At 43.7% G+C, this 25,636-nt stretch overlaps 1 protein-coding gene across 1 annotated transcript; it reads right to left on the minus strand.

Annotated features, from left to right (window-relative positions):
* Window positions 1–10,737: 10,737 nt before the first annotated feature.
* On the minus strand, window positions 10,738–11,259 carry LOC126498901 (DNA-directed RNA polymerases I, II, and III subunit RPABC2). The gene has a single exon (XM_050137870.1). The coding sequence runs from the start codon at window positions 11,198–11,200 to the stop codon at window positions 10,817–10,819; it is 384 nt and encodes a 127-aa protein (XP_049993827.1). The 5' UTR covers window positions 11,201–11,259; the 3' UTR covers window positions 10,738–10,816.
* Window positions 11,260–25,636: the final 14,377 nt, after the last annotated feature.

Here is a 25,636-nt window from a genome sequence, read left to right on the forward strand (position 1 = left end):
CCATTGGCTCGATGTCACAGCAGAGTCCATGTCTGTGCGGGGAATGGGACCTCCTGGTGACTTGCACTGTTTTTTAATGCAGCATGAGGTGGGGGCTGGGGAGGCAGGAAGGTGGGGACTCTCTGCCTGCTCTGTTGCAGGACTTCTGGAAGGGCCCTTGGCTCACCTCGGATTTCACACCATATTATACGCTTGGCTGAAAGGTGCTAACTCTAGCCGTTTATCACGGCGCGGCTGCTGTTCCCACGTATCTGATCTATCCTTTGTGTGCGTGCAGGAATTACTTCCTTCAAATGAGAAGGCTGGATCGTGTCAAAAATACCCTCAAACTTTCAAAGACATCACAAATGGTTTTTAAAAACTGTTCCTTTAGTTACCAAATATTTTGAGATACATTTTCACCTATTTTGTCCTTGTAAAAACAATTTAATGATTTTTTTTTAGCAAACTAACAAAGATAGGTCAGAATCTTCTGTGCTCATTAGTCTAGCCTGGGTACCAAGCATCTTTCTTGGTGTGGTTCCTCTTTTTGGGTATTTGTTTCAAATAGAATCACAGAATAGCCAGATCTTTTTGTCTGGCTTCTTCATTCAACATAACATGCTTACAGGATTTTCCAGAATAGTCTTCCATTGCCCACCTGTTTTCTAGTTGAGCTTACAGGCTCTTGCCAGCTCGGGGGGCATTGTGAAGACAGCAGCAAAGAAATACATTAGAGTTTTTATGTGAAAACAGAGCTTCCCTTTCCTTGTGTGAGCACCAAAGTGGGAATTACGAGGCCACCTGGACAATCACATTTAACTTTCACGCGTTTGAAGACTCAGTTTTCTAGAGTGGCCACAGCATCGGTGTTTTCACAGGCCACGTGTGGAGGTTCCGACCTCTCCCCAACCCCTCCGGCACTGGTGCTGTTGCTGTTGTCTGTTGGTTTGGTTGTAGCCTTTCTGAGAGCTGCCAGGCATTGATCTCATGGTTTAATTTAGCTGTTGCCTAGCGACTGAAGGGACCTTTCCCTCAGGAGCCACCCTATGCCTTCTATGGAGAAATGCGCATATTTTCTTTGGGTTTGTGTTCGAAACCAGATCTGTACTAGGAAGTGTTTGCAAATGTTGTCACCCAGTGTGTTCCCTGTAGTCTCCTCACAGCTGCCTTGAGAATTGCTAATGTCAAATTCTAATGAGGGTCGATTTAGGATTCTTCTGTTGTGGACCATGTGTTTGGAGTCATTTATAGGGGATCTTTGCCTAACCTAAACTTTTCTTCTCTGCTTTGTTTTGTTTGAGACAGGGTCTCACTATGTTAATCAGCCGGCTTTGAACTCAGAGATCAGCCTGTCTCTGCTTCCGAGTGCTGGGATTAAACACCACCTGGCTTTTGGTTCCTTTGAAAACTTGTATTGTTTCAGCATTTACAGTTAAATATATGACTCATTTTGAACTAAATGTTATGGTGAGTATCTAAGTTGGCTGGTTTTGAACACTGTGTCATCACTATAAATAATAAATTCATGTGTCACCTTTCCCCTCAAACAATTGATCCTAACTCTAAGAACTAGTATCTGGACTATCAGTTCTATCCCATGCAGACATATATGTCTATTTTTAAAACTATGTTTGCTTATTTAGTGGAGGTGGGTGAGTGTGTATGTACTGAGGACAAAGGTCAGCTTGTAGGTCCTTCTCTACCATGTGGCGCCTGGGGACCAAACTCTGGTTATCAGGTTTGGCAACATATGTCTTCTCCTGAGCCATCTCGCTGGCCCATGGTATACCTGTTTATTTTGTTGAAATCCTGCTATCAGATACAAGTGGTTTTATAATGAATTTCCAAGCCAGTAGCAAAAATCTTCTATTTTTCCCCTTTCAAAGTTGTTTTGACCATTGTTAGTTGCTTTTTTTTTTAATTTCTGAATAGATTTCAGATTCCAGTTTCCAACTACTACAGAAAAGTCTAATTGGATTCTTCAAGGATTGCAGAGGATGCAAAGATCATTTTGGAGAAACTGTCCCTTTTAATATACTCAGTCAGTAAGCACAGGTGTCTTCTACTTTATTCTGATCTTTAATATCCCGCAGCAGTGTTTTGTAAGCTTAGTGTAAAATGGTTCCATCCTTCATTAAATGTGTCCATACTTTGCCTTCTTGATGATACAATATTCTTTATAATAGTTTTAATTTCATCTCTTGGATCACTAGCATTTGGATTATGTACTTAGGATCATATGTTGACCCCGTATCTTGCAACTTCTCCATTCTTCCTTGTTAGCTCTGATTGAACAGCTTTTTAATGATTCATCTGGCCAAAAAACCAAACCGAAGTAGTTAAAGTCAAAAGCCAGTTAAGTTTAAACGTGGGCCTCCATTCCTCAAATACCAGTACTAGCAACTGGATAGATCTTTCCACCGTTCTTTAACGGGACCTGCGTCTTTCTCCTCCTCCCAGTTTTCCCAGCCTCTCCCTTCCCAAGCAGCCACTCACCATGGTTATATGCAATTTACTCAAGGGTATGTGCCAAAGCATGTCGAGGTCACGTGGCAAATGCCTGGGCCTCTTTGAAAAAGTGATGGTGCCTGTGTGAGCACAAGAGTTCAAGTTTCCCCCAAATCCTCAACAGCACGTGGAGCGGTCACTATTCCAGCTTGTGCTGTCGCTGGGGCTGCAGTGGGACTTCATGGTGGCTCTGGTTGGCCTTTCCCTGATGGCCAACATCATGGAGGGAAGTCTGTGTGATTCCTTACCATCTGCATGTCCTCTTTGGCGAAGAATATTTGGTGATGTCATTTTCTTCTAGAATATTTAGCGTATAGGTTTCATAAGTCTACAGAACCTTCTGAGTTACAGTTTGCATGGACTGGTGGTGCTTGCCTTTTTTTTTTATAGAGAGGTTTGTTTCAATAGCATTCATTGAACAACCATTTTTTTTTTTTTTTTTGGTTTTTCGAGACAGGGTTTCTCTGTGGCTTTGGAGCCTGTCCTGGAACTAGCTCTTGTAGACCAGGATGGGCTCGAACTCCCAGAGATCCGCCTGCCTCTGCCTCCCGAGTGCTGGGATTAAAGGCGTGCGCCACCACCGCCCGGCTTGAACGACCATTCTTTCTGCACCGGATGACTTTATTCCTTTGTCAAGAGTCGGTGTTTGTGTGTGCAGTCTGCTTCTGGGATCTCTGTTTTGTTCTTTCGATGCATTGCCTGTTTGAAAATTATAATACACTTTTGACTATTGTAACTTCAAACAAGACTCCGTGTGAAGGAGAGGTACTTGCCATGCAGTTGTTACTTTACAAAAATGCTTTCTATTTTTCTAAGTCTTTTTGCAATTCCGTCTGCTTTTTAGAATCACTGTGTCAGTTTCAACAAAGAAAAACCTTGGTGGGGTTTTGTTTGGCAGAGTGTTATCTCTCCAAATGGATTTGGGAGACATGGTTTGTTAACAATATTGAGTCTTCTTCTGGCCTGTGGGTAAAGCATATATTGTCATTTATTTAAATTTTATGTCTTTTAGTCATACTGTGCAGTTTTTGTTCACCTGCATCTTTTGTTAGCACTCAATTCCCCACGTTTTAATGCTATTGTACGTGGGATTGTCTCAGAATTTAAGTTTTGGATTGTTATTTTGATAAGAAATACCATTCAGCCTGATATCAAATACCGCTGCACCTGCAGCCTCACGGACTCACTTACCTGTCTTTGTGCCTCTCACGAGAATGAAACATTTGTCACTGGTGGTCATGTCGTTGAAGGGTAAGCCCATTTTTCTTGGCTGGTCTAATTTCCCTTTCTTCCATTCCCTAGCTGAAGTGTCCCAGACTGCATCCACAATGTATCATCAAACAGAAGTCTGAGGGTGAGCCTCCTTGCCTGGATAGGGTCCTTCCTGCATTACCAAGTGGGAGGGTGGACTTCATCCTTTGGACAGGATCCTCCATGAAATATCAAATGTGAGGATGGGCCTGCTCACCTGGACATGGCCTTCAATCCACCATTAAGGGTGAGGGTGGACCTCCTCACCTGGGTAGGAGCCACCTTGCCGGGGCAATAGCCACAATCAGCACTAAGCAGAAACTCTGACAGTTGCCTGCTCCTCTTTGTCTACTCCTGGCACCTTGAAAGCTTTCTTCAAGTTTTGTCTTTTTCTTCTTTGTTTCATAAATAAATCCCGTCCCAGGTATTCCACTCAAGGTGTCAGCTGACATCGTCCCCTCTCCTCATTCCTTATTCTGACTCTCCTCATTCCTTATTCTGACTCTCCTCATTCCTTATTCCTTATTCAAGGCCTTCTGGGACTCAGGAACCGCCAGTCTTTCCAACCCGCTTTCCCATCCCCCGGCTGTATTACCACTCTTGAACACTGTGCTGCTCAGGAGATGATGCTCACAGCTCATGTCTCCGTTTCTACCACACATCCCTAACGAAAGGCACTTGACTGGGTGAGATCAAAGTGGTGACCTTTGCAGCTGTGTGTCTGACCTTCAGGAGCCCATTAGTTCATAGGTGATTATAACCCAGTGTGGAGAACCTGGTCTAGTTAACAAGCGATTGTAATACAATGTGGGATCCTTGTCTGGTTAACAGATAAACACAACCCTGTGAGAATACTGGTCTAGTTAAAATGTGACCAGAGCTCAATGTGGGAAGCCATAGGATAAGCCTGGTTCTGGTACTCTTGAAGCGAGAAGCAGGAAGCCACACAATACAGACCCAGGTCACAGGGCAGATGCTCTCTTCATAAGACGGGAAGGGTGAGTAGGCCTCACAGAAATGAGTGCAGCTGGGGAAGGTGAGGAAGGTGGGTTCAAGTACAGATCAAAGGAAGGCATGTGTCCAGAGCACATAGATGTGAACAGGGCAGAAGAGAAACACGCCTGAGGATGGCATGGATGTTCAGTGCTGGCGTGATAAGGCTTGTACTTCTAGAACCTACCCTGATGTTACTGTGGTCAGAGAGGTAAGACTGTAGGCAAGAGCCTGGTCCACATGGGAGATAGGGAAATCAGAAGATTTGTGGCAATGGGGAGGTGAGAAGTAGTCCAGAAAGGGAAGAAGGAATGCCTGGATGGACAGAAGATGGAAGCCATCAGGATGGGGGCTCCTGCACCCGGCAGCCCTGCCTTGGACAGAGGGAGGATTGGGAAGGCAGCTTCGGAGAGGAAGTTTGGCTCATATCTATCATTAGCTAAATGCTCCATTTGCTTTGCTCCAGGTTCTCACTTAGTTCCGAAGTTGCTTTTCCTCAGCCTGAAGTTTGAAGCTTATTGTTTTTGCTGCTGTCTGTGGTGGCCACAGAAAGCAAGGCCTGTGTGCTGGTCCTCAGAGCTATCCTGAGGAGAGTGTCCCACAGGGGACCCGTGACTGGTAAATAAACTCCATTGGCTCTGATTTAAAAAGGACACTTCCTTAAGGCATGATTGTCGAGTATTTCCCTGGGTTGGCTTCTGCTGTATTCTTGAGGACTCTGTAGCCATACAATTTTAATTTCAGACACCTAATAAATGTGTCAACAGTGCAGGCTCAGACAAGAAATTCTCAGCTTGAGGTTTTTTTTTTTTTCCATTGTCATAACATTGTTGATCCCATGGAGCCATAAATAACTGTTCCAATCAAGAGGGAAAGAAATGAACAGGGGCTATAATATGGAAGATGGCTGCCTGGGGTGTACTGTCCAGCCAGATCCAGTCATGTGTGTCCCCAGGGGAAATGCGTCTTCAACAGGTTTGCAGCCATGAGCAGCTGCCCTACGGAGGCTCAGCCATCAGCTTTCTGGACTCTTGCATTTGGGCCAAGGCTGGGAGGTGATTCCTATCAGCCAGACCTGTGCCTGCAACTTATTGTTCTTGATAGAAACAGGGCCCAGCGAGACACCTGCTGATCTCGGTGTCAGGACATCAGTGTGGGAACTCCAGCTGTGGAAGGAGAGTCCTGAATGCTATGAGAGGCCGGGAAAATCAATGCTTTTGATTCAAGGGCAGGTTTGGAGGCTCTTCCTTTGAAATGAAGACACTGGACGCTGCCCCGTACTTCAGATACATTTATTTGTAAGAACTGGGTTTACAACACGATGTGGTATAAAAATACAACAGGCAGACTACACCTCTTGTTGAGCCAATTGCAAGGTATCTCCAAATCTGAGAATAATACCAGAATCGGAGCCTCCAAACATCCTCCAGCAACTGTTCCTCCAAGACAGGGTCTATGGTGTGGGGGCACCAGCAAGGCAAGATCAATGCATACCCCTCACTGCTGACATGGTTTCAGTATTGCTTGGAGCTTGTAATGGTCATCAAAGGCTTATTATATGTAGAGGTTTGGTCCCCAGTATAATGCTACTGGAAAGTGGTAGAACAATTTAGAAGTGTGGTCTAGTAGAAAGGTCTCGTGTGTGTGTGTGTGTGTGTGTGTGTGTGTGTGTGTGTGTGTGTGTATGTGTGTTTGTCTAAAGGGCAAGGTCAGAGATGGCTGTTACGTGTCTTCCTCAATTAGTACCTACCACGTTTTTTTTTTTTTTTTTTTTTTTTTTTTTTTAAAAAAAAACAGAGCCTCTCACTGAATTGGAGATAGTTTCAGCTAGCTTTGGCTCACCAGCAACTCCAAAGGATTTTCTTGTCTCTGCCTTCTCGGAGCTGTTATTGATCATAAGTGAATGCTGTCGTATATGGGTGTAAGGGATCTGAAGCCCAGTCCTCATGCTTGGGTGGCAAAGACTTTCCTGACTGAGCCATTCTCCTAGCCATTCCCCAGGCTCTCACTTTTTATGATGTCATCTATGCTTCACTGGAAGTTTCTTTGTCATGAAGAGATACTTCTAAAGAAGTCTGTCTGACCTCAACCCCTATCTCTTCCCCTCTTTTGTCCTTCACCCACAAAGGAGTAGTTTTTCTCTCCCACACGTTCTTGCCATATGCCCTGCCTTGTTATGCACCCAAAGCAGCAGGACTGACTGGCCAGGGTTAAAACTTCCCAACTGAGCTGAAGAAGATGATTTTCCTCTTAAGTTCATGGTCTCCATTGTAATGGAGAGCTGGAACTCTAATGCAATGGGAAACTCATTGTAATTGTAATGGAAAGCTCATGACCATCCCTCATTACAAATGACAGAAGATTGGATGTTTCCAGTGACTTCTAGAACCTTCACTACTCTTAAAACTTAGTCCACAAGCTACTGTAGTAATAGGAGCGGCGGGGCTGTATCCCCAGCACCCCAGCTGCCTGCTAGCTTATGCACCGAAATAATTACATGGACACTGTATTCTTTTAAACACTGCTTGGCCCATTTTCTCTAGCCCTTACAGGCTAATTCTTATATCCCAATCAACCCATCTCTTATAATTTGTGTAGCATCAGTCTTACTGGGAAAGATTCAGCATGTCTGACCTGGAGGCTTGCTTCATTGCATATGCCTCAGAGAGTAGAGCTATCACGTCTGCCCGGGAGAGGGGACCATGGCGTCTCTGAGCTCACTTCCTCTTCCTCCCAGCATTCTGTTCTGTTTACTCCACCCGCCTATGTTCTAACCTATCAGAGCAGTTTCTTTATTTAATTAACCAATGACCTTCCTCCATCAAGCTACTAAGATGTTTTGACCTCAGCAAGGAAGGCATAAAGGTCCTTGACATTAGTTCCTTGACAGGGATATGTTCCCATCCATTATTTTTTTTTTGAATTTGTTTTTATTTTATGTGTATGGGTGTTTTTCCTCCCTATGCATCTATGTAGCACTTGTGTGACTGGCAGCTGCAGAGGTCAATAGAGGGGTGAGACCTCCCGGCACTGCCCTGGGTGGTTGCTGGCAGTCAAGCTTGAGCTTTTAGCTACCAAGCCGCCTCTCCAGTGCCTGCATGCGTTTTTGTTCCATTCATGTTCCTTTGTTAATTGTTCGTGGATCTTTCCCTGTATTTTCTTTGCTAATTTTGCTATGCTTCATTTTCTAAGCCTGCTAATGTTCTGCCGCGTTTTTGCTGATGGGTCCTGTATATTAGCCCACTCAGTGGGTCTCCCTCTGCGCCTGAGAGGTCAGCAGCATTCCAATCTCCACTTTGAAAACTGGGAGAGTTTTGCAGTTTTGAAACTTAAAAAAAAAATCTTAGTCTGTATTTTTGGGGGATTTGTAAGATGAGTCGTGCTGCTGGTCACATCCAGCAAGAGTGTGAAGTGGTGTTTCAGATGGCTCAGTGCACTGATGTTGTTAAGGGTGTTGCTGTTCCTCCGTCAGCATGTCCTGTTTCTGAGACATGGACACCCTTTGGGTCTTCTTGATGTAGATGCACCATAGAAACTGCAGTGTCTACGTCTGCTGTAGCCTCTGATCCCTTAGGGGCTTTCCCTCTGTGGATTAGAGACCATCTGGGGGCATGTGGGGTGCCCTCGGTGATTGCTACCTTATTTGTGGCTTCTTCTATGTAGTGCTCAGAAGAGATGGACAGCACGGTCTGGGGGCAGCCTGCTCCTCAGCTCTGTGCCAAACCAGCCTTGTCCTGCATCTCCCTGGAAAGCTGCCTCTCCTGTTTGTAGTTCACCCATGTTGTAGGCTTCTGCCCTTGTCCTTGCTGCCTTTTTTTTCCTGCTTGGCTGCATGTGATTTCATACTTCAGGTCTCAGGAGGATGCGCACTCTTCAGAGGCCTTTGTAGGCTGCCTTGGCGACAGTAGTCCCCTTCCCTGGGCTGCTCTCCACCCTCACTTTAGTTTCCTCGTGGCACTGACCAAACTTTAAACTGTTCTCGTTTATTTGTCAATGTCCCTGATACCCAGAGTTTAAGTCACCTGCTCTGAACGTAATTTCAACAGAATTCTGGGATGATAGGGGTCACTTGTGTCTGGGCTTTATTTTACTCAAGAGTATATTTGTAAGAGTTTTCTCAGACGAGTGTAACTGCAGTGTGTCCCTGCGTATCATGCTCTAGAATGATCTGAGACTCTATATCGCTGCTGTAGAGTCTTAGGGTTCCTTTGCTTACTCCCGTGTGGAAGAACACACTCAGGTACTGGTCAGGATGACGGACCACATGGCGAGTATTCTGCTGCATGTTCTTGGCACATGTGGGAACATCTGTCCTCAGGGTCAGCGTTGTGTGTGGACCTGCACAGAGCACACAATCTGCTCTGCTAGATGCAGCCAAGATCTGCTCCAGTTGGAACGATTCATGCTCCCTATGCAACAGCAGGTCAGGCCCTCCACCCACAACCCACGATGGCACTGATGCTGGCAGTGTTGGGATTTCCAGTGATAGGGCACACAGCTGTGCTGTTCTACAGCTTGTGTCGTGGAGGGGTTTGGAGGTGCACTTCCCCAGTGTCTGTGGTCTGGCACTCATCCTCTTTGTCAGTTTGCTAGTGGAAGATCTCTGTGAAGTCCTTGATCTGGTCTTTGTTCAGCTTTTAGTATTGTGCTTTGTTGACATACGTGACACCTTTCCTTCACACGCCATGTAAGGGGCAGTCTTGGCCCATAGTCTCTTGTCATGACTACCAAGTTTACATATGCATGAGGCTGTTGAAGGCCCTCTTACTGTAGCAGGACCACATTCTTGATTATTAGTGTTTAGTCTAAAATAAGGCAGATTTTAAGCTCTGGCTCATTCTTCCTTGCCCTGAGTTGCATTCTCTCCACCGCTTCTCTTTCCCTGTTTCTTCACTGTCAACTTCTAAGTCCCATGGCTTGAGGCTTGGACTGGCATCACACTGACTGCATGACTCCAGTAGGAGAATTGTTGATTTTTATGTTTTCAACTAGTTAAGTGTTATTCCAGTCCTCTTTCTAAAGTCATAGCACTTTCTCCATTGAGTTATTATCAAATTTTTGTTATTTACCTTGGGTCTCCAGTTGGTATTTATTGATAGTATTAAAGATATTCTTCAAAGATATGACATGTGCTTTATTACTGGGATAAAGGAAGGATTAGGAGGTGTGGTCTTCTTAGAGGAAGTGTGTCTCTGGGAGTGGGTGGTAAAGTCTCAAAAGCCCACACTGGGCTTTTGTAGATAGAGAAGAACCCACAGGTGGGAATAGAGAGATCGTCCCTGGACCTTCAGAAGCCATTGAGTTGTTCTCCAAGTGAGGACAGAGAGATCCTCCCTGCACCTTCGGGAGCCTCTGAGTTCCTCTGCTCACTCTCACATCTACTCCCTCCTTTCATCTTAGTTACTCTTCCATTGCTGTGAAGAGACAGTATTATCAAGGAGATTTATAAAAGAAAAAGTTTCATTGGGGGCTTGGTTACAGTTTCAGAGCATGAGTCCATGATCATCATGGCGGGGAGCATGGCAGCAGACAGGCTTGACAGTGGAGCATTAGCTGAGAGCTTCTATCATCTCCACAAATAGCAGGGACAAAGCGAGAGACTGGGCCTGGTGTGAGCTTTTGAAACCTCAGTGCCCACTCCCAGAGACACGCCTCCTCTAACAAGACCACACCTCCTCCTAATCCTTCCTAAGCAGTTCTACTAACTGAGACACAAACATTCAAATGTGTGAGCCCATGGGGGTCATTCTCATTCAAACCACCACACCTCTGATATTAAACTTAAAGTGGGATCCATTTAGGTGATTCCTGTCTTGCTAATTAGCACTCTGAGGGAAAAAGTCAATCACTATAATTAACTAGCATCCCAGACCCAGGGTGAATAAATAAATCTGTGGCATTATCTTCTAACCAAACCTGAAAATTCTTCAACAAGTTCTTTTTAACTCTCTGGTTAGTAGTTTTGATTCGAGTCTCATTGCATTTTTTTTTTTTTTTTTTTTGGGTAGGAAGGGCAAAGTTTATTATTTACATGTATAAAATGGGCATAGAAATGGCGCCCGGCACAGTCCAACAGCGCTGCTCAGTCGGTGATGATGAGCTCGTCCACACCCCAGTCTTCATAGCTCCCATCCGGCAGGTAACGGCGAATGATGATTGGGATCTTCCGGGCCTTGAGCTCCTTCATGGCAATGAGCAATGGGTCTGTCTCTCCCTCCAGCTCCACCATCACAGGGGCACACATCGCGATCTGGAGTGCCCGGGTGCCCAGCACACGGGCTCGCTCGTACTTGGTCATGTACGGGGTGGTGATGCGCTTCTGGTTGGCCTGCGGTCGCTCACCAGAGGGAAGAATCTCAACATTCTCCTGACCTTCCTCCTCGGCATTTTCCAAGTCATCTAGTCCTTCGTCCTCCTCCACATCGTCAAAGTCATCGCCATCAAAATTGTCTTCGTTGTCTGACATGATGCCTTCACCGCACTGATGGCTCGGGACCGCACAAGAGTGAACCGCGCGCTTCAGTCATCCCCTCTCATTGCATTTTTAATTCATTTTGAGAACTGATAACAATGGGAGAGATCAACATAGAGACATAATAATCATAGACTCGTGTTCACTGAACAAATGGTTTGAAATGCAGAGAGCCAGTGATGAAATAGCTGAGAGGTTTGGTTCGATCATGCCAACGGTGCACACAGTCAGCATGCTTCTTCTTCAATCTGACCAATAGACAAATACTTGCAAGACAATGAAACGCTTGATGATACAGAGATGTTTATGCATTCCACAATAGAAAACACATATCCCTGCTCTTCACCCCAAACACTCTTAGAATGTTGCTCAAGAATTAAGAAACAAGAGTTCTATATACATTCTAAAGGATTGATGTTATATATGGCATAGTCTCTGCTCTTAGGTGATAAATTTAGAATCTAATAATGAAAGAATATAAGAAAAAAATCTCATATGATTGTAAATTGAACCATAATTCATGATACTTATAAAATATTTATAATTTTGGTTTACCCCCAGCTTCCAGAATGATGCCTTACGCACACTCAGTACTCAGTATTTGTTACTCAGATAAACACTAATGTAAACATTTGATGCAAACCCTGTGGGACTCAGTGCAGTTATTTCTTAGAAGAAAATTTTAATGCGAATGCATATTAGGAACCAAAAGGGATGAATTCTGATGAAATGTGGGATGAATCCTTGAGTTTTCTCTCTTCCACCCATAAACTCTGTTATACATCATCAATACCAATTCTAGAGGCCCAAGTTTAAGGACATTTAAAAGACTGAAATTCTTTAGACCTTAATAAGGATGATGCAAAAATCAGAGCAGCCCTGATGCTGGCGTACATACCTGAAACCACCGGGAGAGAGGAACAGCATATCTTGTTGGGAGAGACAAGCATTCTGTGACCTTCTGCACAATACTGGGCACTGAAGTCTTATTGGGGCAAGGGGATCAAGGGTGAAGGAATTAAAACCCCTGGCAAGCTTCTCATATAGGAAACAAACAATTCTGGTGGAGATGCCTCTGTAGCCATGTGTGCAACCCACAGGGCCATCACCAGGGAGAAATGACACAAGACACAGCTACTCAACTAGCAATTTGTGTGCTGAAAGCACTGTGCAGGAATGTGGGCAAATGGTCAAATGGGGTGAGAACGGATAATAACTTCTCACCAGCCAGGATGCTGTTTCCACATCCTTGGGTGCGGGTCCTGAAACACAGGTTCAGGTCCAGCAGGACAAGCGGTGCCTAGCCCTACCATGGTCCTCCATTCTCCTCGGTAGGAAAGTATCACAAGAGACTCAGATATGAGTTCTCTGGAGGACACGTGATATATCAGCCCCTAAAGGGTGGGGCCCATGACAGATGCCTCTGATAGAAAACCAGCCTGCTAATGAAAGGCATGGGAACCCAGCTCACCCTCTTTGCATTCTGGGAGCAAACAGCACCCTCACTCAGTCCTCTGCACTCAGCCTCCATGGTTCACTTTAAGCTCTTTTTTTTTTTTCCACCTTGCACACGCTCTCCCTTCCTGTGGGGTCTCCTCATGCCCTTCGAGAAAACCAGCCCAGTTCCCCTCTGGAAGTTGAGGGCACAGGCCTGCATGCAGTGCACCTCCTGTTGGGTCTTCCATGTCAGCCTTCCCTTCTTAGTTTGAGTTCTCACATTATGTCCCCCAATTCCTTCCATCAACATTTCATTATTAGATGGACCAGGATGTGAAAAGGAAACTGAAGTTTGAAGAATGAGATTAGAAGGTTTAGAAGGATTCAGGACTTCTCCATCACTCTGTCTCTAGGTCCCACAAAGAAAGATAAAACTCTATCATCCAGATTTTCTCTGTTGGAATAGTCCTGTTCTAAGCCAGTGCTGTTGGTGCTCTTGGCTGAGATTCCTCACCGTAGACAAGCCTCTTTTTGTCCATTTTTGTTTGTGAAACCCCTGAGAGTGGGGAGTCCCAGCTGGAAGCCTCCATTGTGCCAAACTGTGTTTTGAAGCCAGAACACTGGACCAGCCAGGGTTTCAGAAGGAGAGACTCCAGTGCTGGTTGGCTTATCTGGCTTTACAGACAGAACATTCATGCCTCCTCGTCCTTTGCATTCATCTTTTGCTCAGCCTGGCTGGGACCAGCACAGGGGTTGTAAGGACAAGTGAGGGGCTGCTGAGCCTCAGGCATCCAGGAGGAGGCTCTGCTGGATGAGGGTGGCAGCTAGGTGACACAGGGATCCCCCTGCTCCTGTGGGTCATCAGCACCTTTGATGTTTTCTCCACCTCTTTCATTTCCATATGTCCTCAGTGTCACTGCTGCCGCCAGAGATCTGAGCGATGCCATGCCTTCTTGCTGTCTGTGTCCCTTTCATTTTGACACTTAGTCCTGGTCACCAGCATGAGGGACCAATTTCCATTCATCACCTACCCATCAGCCTGCATAGACTGGAGGCTTCTGGGAGAGCTCCAGGCAGCTTGTTGACTGTGATCTTGTCACCTTCCCTGGCCTTGGGCTTTTTTTTTTTTCCTTTGCTTTTTGAAGGTTGTGGAGAGATTTGGGATACCCAATTAAAGAAGTATTTCCTGTTGGCCCTAACTTTTACATGCATGCGTATGGGTGAAGCAGGACTCCAGCCCTGGCTGCCATTCACCAGCGTGTGATACCCTTGCAGAACCTTCTCACATATAATATGAGAAAAACTCACCCTGAAGGCACGTGAGCTGATGTAAACCAGGTAACTGCAGCTGTCTACCCATGTTAACCTAGAGGGCACACAAAAACAAAGTGAACAAACGAGCAAAAAAATCCCATAAAACTCCATTGCTCTTTGAGGCTTCATAACCCCTAATTTTGAAATCCCAAGGAAGATGTAAGACCACATTCCCCTTCTCCCTACATTCACCTCAACAAGATCCATTACAACTCAATGTAGCAAAGAAGACGCTAGTCTCAGCTAAAAACACTGTATGCTTGCAAGGATTTAGACTTAGGGTGCTTTCTAGAAAAGCAGACAAGGCATGGTTCTCCAGAGATGACGACCCAGTTGGCATGTGATTTCTGCCATTGGCTGGCTGGCTCTGTGTGTGTGGGAAGGGGGGGAGGTGTCACCTGCCCTGCCTTTATTCTAGGCTCCCATCCACCTCTCCAGTTGTAGTACGGCTCTCTCTCCCTCTCCTGAAGCCTACCCCTCTCCTGTGCCCTGGTCGGTGCTTAAGAGAAGATGCTTCACATACTTCTAGGGCTGGCAGACAAGGTTTTTGGACCACCTGGGCTGTTCCAGCTCATATGATGGAATACATAGCCCAGTTTCTTGAGGCTAGACTCCTGATGGCTCTGATGTTACTTAGCAATTCAGAGCAAAGGTGGCATAAAATGTCCACTGGCATTGACAGTGGGAAAGATTTGCCCAAAAAAGAGCAAGAAAGTCTTACTGTGAAAAGGTGTTAAAAATGAAGAGTCTTCCTGACTTTTCTATTGCTATCAAGAGATACAAGACCAGGGCAGCTTATCAGATAAAAGTGTATGGGGCCTGTGGTTCCAGAGGGTTAGAGTTCATGATCATGGGGAACATGGCAGCAGGCAGGCATGGAGCTGAGCAGTATCTGAGAGCCTGCATCCTGATTCCCAGGCATGAGGAAGGACATTGGCTTTTGAAACCTCAAAGCCCATCCCAGTGACACACCTCTTCCAATGAGGCCACACCTCCTAACCCTTCCCCAACAGCTCTACTAACTGTCGATAAGATACCCAAATATGTGAACCTGTGGAGCCATCCTCATTTAAACCACCACAATACGGAAAATCAGAATAGCAACTATACTGTCATTCAGGTTTAAAATGTTAATTTTTGTTGCTTTTCCTCCGTTCGTGCACATGGTTTTAGAGAATTTTATTCTGACTTTTTCTTGTGTGTAACATTAAAATTATGGTCCCATGCAAGTCCCACACAGGAGCCCTATCCAAAGCTGAGTGTGACTTGTCCTGTGGTATGGTCAGTGCTGGTTGCCAACATCAGGCAACAATTCCACCCATCACCTGTCAGCCTGGGTAGGCTGTGAGCTTCTGGGAACTGTACTTAAGGCCTCATGGTGATATTCTTGTCCCACATGACCAAGGGCTCAGTGGAGGACACATGACACTTCTCATTCTGGCAATAATATACTATGTTCTTAAATCACACAGCAGGGCACTTCTTCTTTATACCATTGTTGTCACTATGTGCTCCTTCCAGCCATTAGCCATTTTAGGGTAGAAAGGATCATGTTGGATGTTTCCTGCACTCTTTGTTCACTGGTTTGAGGTGAGGCAGCCCATACCGGGGAGGTAAGAAATCCACACTGGGGCCATGCAGCCTGCATTGGTTCAGGCTCTGCTACTCATAGGGATCAAGCTATGCCCCTCAGACTTAAATGGCTATTATGGAGGTGTGACAAACACTCTGCCTCGTGTCCTTGTGTCACTGATCACCCCAAGATGGCAAGTGCATTTCCCTGTTCCCCTCTGGAAGCTTTGTGATCTTGGTCTTTCAGTCCATGAGGCATTTCAATATGATTCCCCCCCCCCCCATATTTACATCCTATTGTTCCCGTACCTCCTCCCCCGTGATATGCTCCTCTCTCCATAGGTTGCCTTGGTGCCTTTGCCATAAATCAATCACAGGTGCACACGTGGCTCCACGCGGGAATCTGTAATTTCTCCTATTGATCCCAGTGTCTTTGTCCTGCGGACCTCACACTGTCCCCATTACTGTAGCTTCAGAAGGAGTGTGGCAACCCCCGGGAGGGTTCCCTGCACCTGATGGCAACTTTCCCTGCACCCTGCTTTCTGCGTCAGAGGCAGGTGGGCGGGTTTCTACAGGCTGCTCCCGGTTCTACAGTTTGGCTCTGTCTTTGATGCCTCATCTTCGCGCCATCTTTGCCCATTTGTTTTTTTAAACCCAGGCATCCAAAGTATCGCTGCAGCATGATCTCAGTTTTACCCTTGTTGTTTTTTTAACTCCCACAGAAGCTTTCCCGCTGTCCTTTGTTTCTCACACTTTTCACAGTCTTTTTCTCTTGCACAGGTTTTCAGTTTGATCTGTCTCTGCAAAGAGTTAATTTTCCATATTTTCCTCTGTTTTAATTCCATTGATTTTACTCATCTTTTTTCTGCATATATTTGAATTTAATAATTGTTTTTCTTTCATACCCTGACTTAAAAGTTATATCATTAAATTTTAAACATTTTTATTTTCTAGCACTGGTGTTTAAGGCTCTTGGTTTTGTTCTGTGCCTTTTTCAACTGCCACCTCTCATTTTAAATGTCTTTTTTATTTTCATTTAGCTCGAAGGACTTTTTTTTTTAGTTAGCTTGTAGTAATTTATAAATGAATTATTTATTTGTGGATTTATCATTTATTCATGGGTTATTTAGCACTGAGTTGTGTAATGCGCAGATATTTGAACTTTTAATGATGTCTTATTGAAGTAGATAGAATTTTCTGTAATATTCCAATCTTCTGAAGTTGATGATGTCTTTGTTTATAGGCGAGAATATTATCTGATTTGGTGACTACTCCACCTTTTTCTTTTCCTTTTTGGTTTTTTAAGACAGAGTTTCTCTCTGTAGCCAAGTTTATCCTTAAACTAGCTCTATAGACCAGATTGACCTTGAAGTCACAGAGATCCACCTGCCTCTGCCTCCCAGAGTGCTGGGGTCAAAGGTTTGAGTCACCACTACCCAGCTATTCCACCCTTTTATATTCAGAAAACAATGAGCTGTGTAGTTATCAACTGTATGCCCTAGGGATGTCTATAGGCTTACAATGGCACAGTGTCAATACCGCAAGCCTTCTCAGTGCCCGTTTACTCTCGTTCTCCTACCAACTGTTAAGCAAAGGGCATTGAGTCCCCTAGTTTGATTGTGAATTCACCCCTCCTCATCATCCTGGGTATTTGCTGAATGTAACTTGAGGCATTGTTATTCTAACCGAACCTTCCTTGCAGCTGGCTCTGTTACCACTGTTCAATATCTCTGCCATTTGTCTCCATGTCTTCAAGTTGATTTCATCTTCTAGTAACAGTAACCTAGCCTAATTGTTGCATCTTCTTCTGTCATTTGATTTTAAATCTATTTGTGTTTTTACAATTAAGAGACAAGTTGAGCGATATAACGTAACTATCAATTAGTTCGTTCTTGGTTTCCACACTTCCCCAGACTGGTGAAACCTGCTTTTGGATAGAGGTATTTAATTTATTTATATTTAATACTGCCATTGACCTATTAGATTTTAATCTGTCACCATGTCACTTTTCTCCAACTTTATTTCAATATATATATGAATATATATGAGAATATATATGATATATCCTGTATGCTTAAAATGTTTTCCTTGGACCAGGAAATGGCTCTGTGCTTAAGAACACTGGCTCCTCTTTCAGAGGACCTGAGTACAGTTCCCACATGGCAGCGCATAGCTGTCTCTAGCTCTAGTTTCAAGAGATTCACCATTCTCGTCTGGCTTCTTTAGGCCCTGCATTCGTGTGGTGCACAGACATGCATTCAGGCAAAACTCTCATACACGTAAAATAGTAATAAAATTATTAAATAAAATAGAATAAATGCTGTGGTTTTTAGTTTAATAGACATGTTTTTTAGAGAAAGTAACAAAGAAGAGAAGAACGGGAACAATCCAGCCATTCTTATTTGACTGCCTTGTGATGGTTTCTGTTGCTCTGCAACTCTTCCAGAACATCTGAGTTTCTACCAGGCATCCTTTACTTTAGCCTGGCGAGTTCCATTAGCAATCGTTCCCTCAGCTTTCTCTTATCACTTTCCATTTGTAAAGTTTAGGTAAATGCAGACCTTGGGTGGAATTGTATATTATTAGCATGTGACAAGAAAGTAACATTTCCAAATCTTATGACCCCAGGCAGCTGGCTACTGTAGCATTATTCCCTTGTGTGTAACAAGTCAGTTTTCTCTGACTTTAAACATTTTCTCTGTTAAGCTTCTGCACTCACACTATCAGTGGCCAGCAGTGATGAGCCTCACCTGGAGTCTACAGCCATTTGGTGGTCTGAGGATCCTTACCTTCCACCAACTATGAGAAACTTGTGATTTTTTTCTTTTTTCTTTCTCTCTCTCTCTCTCTCTCTCTCTCTCTCTCTCTCTCTCTCTCTCTCTAGTGTTTTTAAGACAGTGTTTCTCTGTGTATCCCTAACTGTTCTAAAACTCTCTCTGTAGACCAAACTGTCCCCAAACTCAGAGATCCGACTGCCTCTGCCTCCAGAGTGCTGAGATTAAAGGTGTGAACTACCATGACTGGCTGTAAAATTTTGCACAAGACTTCTTTTTTGCCCAACTTTATCCCTTTCCAAGTGAGACTCCAGCATTGTGTGTATGTGTGTGTGTGGGTGGGTGTGTGTGTGTGTATGTGTTGGGGGAACCATTTGGACTATATATGTGCACCTCATTATTTTTCTCCTTATTCTCCATTTCTACAACTTTCTTTTTTATTCAGCCAAACATTAACTAGTTCTTCTTCAGTGTTATCGTCCAACTGACATTCACCCCTTAGAGAGACTTTTTAAAATGTCAGTAACTTGAAGAGTAATTCAAATGCCTTTAATCCCAGCATTAGAGACAGTGGCAGGCAGATCTCTGTGAGTCCCAAGCCCTTTTTGTCTACATAGAGTGTTACAGGCCAGCTAGAGATATACAGGATAACCCTGTCTCAAACAAACAATTCAATGACCCAGCTCTAAAATTTCCATTTAAGATTTTTATTTTTATTTATTTATTTTTTTTTTTTTTGTGTGTGTGTGTGTATGTACAGGTGCTCATAGAGGCCAGAGGAAGGCATCAGATCACTTAAAGCGGGACTATTTTAGGCTATTGTGAGCCTGCTTCCATTGGTGTTGGTAACTGAACTCAGACCCCCTGGAGGAGTAGCAATTGCTCTTAACTGCGGCTCCGTCACCTCTCCAGCCTCAACATTTTCCGGTTTAATTCGTTTTAGCTCCACAGTGGAGGTTTCCTATCCTCTTGTCCTTTTATTTAAGGTTCTTGTTGTGAGTGCTGACATCCTTAGCTATCAGTTCCCTGTAGCTCAGTTCTGACAGGCTTCCACGGACTGCCCTTTGCTGTGCTCAGGCTGTGCTTCGCTGTTTATCTGTGTGTCCAGCAAGGTGGGCTTGAAACTTACATGGTGTGTAGTGACTGGGGTCTTCTGTGTTCTTCGTGCCTGTTTGCCTACTGTTTTAACTGGGCAGTTAACTTCCTAGGCTTCAGTCTTCTGTCTGGTTTTTACTGATGAAGCCGCTGAAAGTTCAGATCTGCTTTTGTCGCTAGTGTTACTCTGTGGCCACTTTTGTAAATTGACCTTACTGCTATTTATATTTCTCTGTAACTATTAAAACAGGAGCCTGTTTCAGCACTTTGCGTAGTGATATTTTTTTGTGTGCTATAACAAATAAAGCTTGCCCGAGGGTCAGAAGTGTGGAGTGAGCCACTAGTTAGCCATAGAGGCCAGGCAGTGGTGACACACATCTTTAACCCCAGCATTCAAAAGGCAGAGGCAGGTGGAGCTCTGTGAGTTCAAGGCCACTCTGAGCTACACTAGATTGATCCAGTCTTAAAGAGAAACAGAGCCGGGCAGTGGTGGCACACACCTTTAATCCCAGCACTCCCAAGGCTGAGGCTGAGGGATCTCTGTGGGTTCAAGGCCCCTCGGGGCTATGCAAGATTTATCCATTCTAAAAGAGAAACAGAGCCAGAAGGGGATGTCTCACACCTTTAATCCCAGTACTTGGGGTCACACTCCTTTAATCCCAGCACTAGGAAGGTGGAGACAGGAAAGATTATGGCTGGGTGGAGAGAGGAATGTAATGCATAAGACCGGAGCTCAGAGCATTCAGTCTGAGGATTCGTAGAGGCAGGATCACCCATTTGGTCTGAGAATTCAGTCAAGGTAAGAATTAGTGACTGGCTGCTCTGTTTCTCTGATCTTTCAACATTAGCCCCTATATCTAACTCTGGTACTTTTATTACTAAGACCAATTAAAATTTGTGCTACGCTTGTATATTTGATGTTTAACCTGTAGTTGAATGAATTAATTTTCCATCAAAGGTTTAGGATGAGTGTTTGTTCAGATTCAGAGAGCTGCTTCTCTGAGTCGGTTGGCTCCTGGATACCGCTAGCTTACCGTAGCTCTTCCAGTCCCAGGCTTTGTCAGCTGAATGTTAAACCCATGAGGTATTAGCTTTCAGCTGTTGGAGATCATATTTAGGATGCAAGCAGTGAGCAAGGCATCAAACACACATTCTGACCTGTACAACTCTGCATTCTTAGTTGAGCCCCTCCTGGGCCCTGGCTTCTTTCTTGCTTGTTCCCCGTGCTTTCCTCTGCCTACTCCACGCATAGCTTAGACTTCATTCAATGATTTGGATGAATTTTGTATTCGACTTTCTTGTCTCACTCCATCTGAACCGCCCTCATTCCAGAGTGTTTCTAGTAAGTTCTATATATTATCTCTGGCCCCACTTTTCTTCTCCATCAATGTGGGGTGGAAAGACTTCCTGTCATTTTATATGACACACCTGAATACGGATGCTCACACATACCATCAACTCCCGTTCTTACTTCTTTCAGCTGCATTCTTTTCAATAACATTAACTCTGACCTAGATTTTGCCCATTGCTAGTTGATTTATAAATTTCTTTAGTTGCTCCTTTAAAATATTTTATGTGGGTTTAGACATTAAAACCACAAAGTAGCAAATCTGTAGCAAATTGAAGTTTGTGTGATGTGGGTTATTGCAAGATTTGCCTCTTTCCGTGGTAAAAAAAAAAAGTCAAAACAAACAAACAAACAAAAACTAAACTTGTCCACAGTGGGTGCATGCCTTTAATTCCAGCACTTCGAGTCAGAGGCAGGCAGATCTCTTGAGTTTGAGGTCAGTCTGTTCTACAGAGGGAGTTCCAGAACAGCCAGGGCGACACAGAAAACACCTATGTCAAAAAAGTTGACTCATATTTTTAACTTTTTATTTCTTTATTTATATCTTTCTCTACATATTTGAAAGAATTTCAGTAAAATTCTTTCCTTGGTTTTACCAGAATTTGTTCAGTCTTTTCATCTTTGCTGTAGAAGGTTATCCTCTGAGCAAAATATCTGCTGTCTTCAGATCAGCTGCGCCTGCTTCCAGTAGTCCATCATGATGGGACCTGCTGGCTGCTGACACTCCCTCATAGAAGGAGGAGGTCGGGAGAGTCATGGAACCTCACCTGACATTCCGATTCTCATCCTAGCCAAGTGCATGCAATTCTGCCTTAACAGCATGGTGGCTTTGTGGGTCTAGAATATATAGACTAGGGGATTTCAGCTAAGAGGGCTGGCTCCATCTTTAAGGCGGTGGGGAAGCCATCATCCATATTAGGTGAACACTTTCCACTGCCTGTGTCTTGGGATCACCCTCATCCATGTTCTACAAGCAAGTCCAATAAACTTATCTGCCATGGCATGGATGCAGATACTGGCAGGGGGTGCCGGGATTGAGACACGGAGGCTTCTTTGCAGCCAAAGCCCTTTATATCTCAACACAAACATCCTAGTCAATAACAGACCACAAGGAAGTTCCCCTGTCAGTCAGGGGGAGTGAGGGCAGCTAGATCACAACACTTCTCAGGTTCTGGGTTGAACCGTGTGGCTGTTGAACATTATAGCTGTTGAACACTGCTATGTCCTATGTTGGTTTGTTGTTCGAACCTTATGAGCAGAGACAGATTTTTCTTCAACTCTTTGGGAAAGAAGCTCTGGAAACATCCACTCCTTCTGATTCTGTATGTGGAAAAGACAACTGTGTAAGCTTTTCAAGTTCTTCCGTGTGTACATCAGAAATCACCCAGTTGGATCAGATGCATCATAAGTTTTGGATGTTAATCTTTCTATGGGTACTGTTTGGCTTATATTATTAGTTTTATTAGTATATTAAAAACAAAACCAATCTACTTTATTAAAAATGTGAAGCCAATCTGCCTTGTAACATATTTTATATTGTTTTTATAGTTTGTGTTTCTTTGATTACTCTTGAGACATTTTCCCGTGTTTATGAGCTATTCAAAATTTCTCTCTCATGAGTTGACTTTGTTATTTCTCTTTTCCCATAACTTTTAAAGTGTATTTGTTACCCTCCTACATACCAGGGACATTAAACCTTGGTCACATGACGTGTCAGTATTTTCCCCAGGGCTCAGTCACTTTTTACATCTTTTGTAGTGTTAGAAGCTACAGGGTTCTATGTTTTTAAACTGTACAATGGAGAGGGTTCTTTTCCCACTAACACCCCACTTTTCTAGCCTTCCCTACACTTGTGGTACTCATGGGTAGCTCTCACTATCATTCACACTCATGTTATGTTTAAATCTGCAGGTCACCAAGGACTTGTTTATATTTTATTTTGAGACAGAGTCTTGCTATGTCATTCAGGCTGGTCTTGACCTCACAACCTTCCCACTTTACCACCTGAGTGCTGGGACTGTAGGCATGGAACACCAGGTCCTACATTTGATATTAGTTGTGAGTGAAGGAGCTAGATGCTGTTTCCCTGTGTGCTGTAAGGAGGCGCTTGTTGGTTCCCAGCTGTTCAATCACTGCTTGGCTCATTAGCTCTAGCTTCTTATTGGCTAACTCTTACATCTTAATTTAACCCATCTCCATTAATCTGTGCATCACCACGAGGTCGTGGCTTACCAGCAAAGTTTCAGCGCGTCTGTCTCCGGCAGCAGCTCCATGGCTTTTCCCTGACTCCATTTCCTTTCTCCCAGCATTCAGTTTAGTTTTCCCCTCCTATCTAAGTTCTGCCCTATCAACAGGCCAAGGCAGTTTCTTTATTCACGAATGGTATTCACAGTGCACAGAGGGAAATCCCACATCACTTGTGGCTTTCCATTTTTCAAGCACCATTTGTTGAATAACCCACCTTACTCTTTTTATTTGTAATTCTACTTTTCTAAGTAGTTTCAAGTCCTTGGGTTTGTTTGTTAACTTTTTTCCATGCCGCCACTCGGCCCCTCTCCCATACAATGTGTGCAGCACATTATTCTCACCAACATATGTTTAGAATATATTTTTTGACATTTCATGGCTAATTTTTTTTATTTTTCTCTAACATTCTTTTTATCTTTTCTGCTCTAATTCTAATGAACATACGTATATGATACATTTTTTGACATTTCATGGGTAAACATTTTTGTTTTTCTCTAGCATTCTTTTATCTTTTCTGTTTCAAAATTACTTCTGAGAAAAATTTTGTTGAGTGAAACTATTTGTGAATTTTTTTTTAAAAAAAGAGTTATTTGTTATGTATATGCCTGCACACCAGAAGAGGGCACCAGAACTCATTAATGATAATGTGACCCACTATGTGGCTGCTGGTGATTGAACTCAGGACCTCTGGAGGACAGCCAGTGCTCTTAACCTCTGAGCCATCTCTCCAGCAGCATAAGTCTGTGGTGGTGAGTGGCAGGTGTTGAAATGTCTCCATTGGGAACAGGATAGAACCCCACCCTTATGATTGCCTTGGTGTCTGTCAGCCTGCAAGGTCTTCTCCAGGCCAGTCTGCATGCTTCAGGATGGGTTTGTTTCTCTGACCCTTGCTAAGGATAAAGATATTGGAAATCAACTCTTCTGTGGTCTTACGTTGTCCCTGGTTGTTATTGGGCATGGTAAGATTGTTAGGCATAGAGTCTAGTAAAACTGTCAGCATCCAATCATGGCTTCTAATACATTTTATTTCATCTCTAAGCTAAAATGTCATATTGTCTCTAACAGATACAGCAGAAAGTCTTTTTCATCAAAAAGTTTATATTGGCTCAGAAATGGTAGCAATAACAAGCACCTTTGCTTTGTTTATGTTTCATTGTCTTTTATTTTTCCTGTGCTACTGGCCATCACACCTGAGGCCTCGTATATGCTGGTCAAGGGCTCTACCCCTGACCTGCAGCCTCAGCCTCAAAGACATAGTGATTTAATAGGACTGTATGTTTTGGTTACTTCCTTGCTCAGAGCTCCTAAAACCCTGGCAATAATATCAGGAACTACAAAGGGGCTAGTAGCATCCTTGTCCTATTATTTGGTCATTGACTTGTACCTGACTCAACGCTGTTGAATGCCTTGGTATTTCCCTGGTTATGGGGACATTCTTCTCTTTTCATAAGGTGATTCTGTTTGTGTAACAGCTCCTACATGGGGGCTGCTCACCAGAAAGATATAGACAGGTCTTGTAGTCTGAAATACTCAGCCTTACCCTATTTTCTGGGAAGAGGAAGGGAACTTGAGATTATAGGAGGCTCTGTAAGAACTTCCAGAGAACTTCCAGGTTGCTGAACTCCTGGAAGTCTGAAAGGAGTCAGTGTATCCAGAAGGAAGGAAACTCTTGTCTCAATGCCTTGCCCCGTGAACTTCTTTTTTCTGGTTGTTATCAGTGTTTCAGGTAATATCCTGTACAACAAGCCAATAAGTGTGCTTCCCTGAATTCCAAGGACTGTCTGTCCAACAGCTGAGAGAACCATCAGCTTACAGCTTGGAGTTTTGGAACTTTGCTGTCTGTATTTGCCCCTGACAGACCCTGAACTGTGGAGGTCAGTTAAGACTGAGCTCTCTGCCTGGGTCCCACTAACTTGGCCAGCGTCAAAACTGAACGGAACTGTAGGGCATCATTTTGGTGCCCACTGGTGAACCTGGGTTATGTGGGAAAGCCCCACACATCTGGTCACAATGTGCTGTGTGTTCAGTGTAGAGAGTTTTAGCAAATAGAGAAGTTTGCCTCTTCCTGTTGTGTACAAATGGGAACAGCTAATAGTTTGAAATAAATCCATCTTCATTTCATTTGAAAACATCCAGCAATATTTTTATATCTTTGTCTTATGAACAATCTATAAAAATCAGGAATCAATGTTAAATTTGGTAAAATGGCTCTTAGGCAGTTGCTATGATAACCATATAGTTTGCTTTCCATGGTTTATTTTGCTAAATTATATTAATAAACTTGCTATTTTTCTAGAATAAAACATTTTGATCATTTTCTTCTTATTTTAGATATTCTGATAGATTAGACAAAATATGTTGTCCAATACTCATTTGGAATTTTAAAATATTTATTCACATCTAGAATTATTAAGCACTTTTACTTTTGTGCTTCTAAAATTTTCTGGCTGTCAGGGTTATATGCAGCGAGCTGGGCAGCCTTCCAAATTCCGATGTGCTAAAATAATTTAAATAGCAGAAGAATGATCTCTTTCTGAGTTTTGAAATTACCTGCTTGTAAAAATGCCCAGGCCTGGCGTTTCTTATGAGATTAGTTCTGGGACACCTTTAAACATTTCGTCTTTTAAATTAATTTTTAACTGC

The sequence above is a fragment of the Alexandromys fortis genome, unplaced genomic scaffold (genome assembly GCF_014885135.2).
Source record: "Alexandromys fortis isolate MF-2015 unplaced genomic scaffold, M_Fortis_MF-2015_v1.1 scaffold_3, whole genome shotgun sequence".
In the NCBI taxonomy this organism is placed as follows: Eukaryota; Metazoa; Chordata; class Mammalia; order Rodentia; family Cricetidae; genus Alexandromys; species Alexandromys fortis.

Coding starts and splice junctions, on each gene's coding strand:
- LOC126498901 (XM_050137870.1), bottom strand. CDS start 11,200: ATGTCAGACAACGAAGACAATTTTGATGGCGATGACTTTGACGATGTG.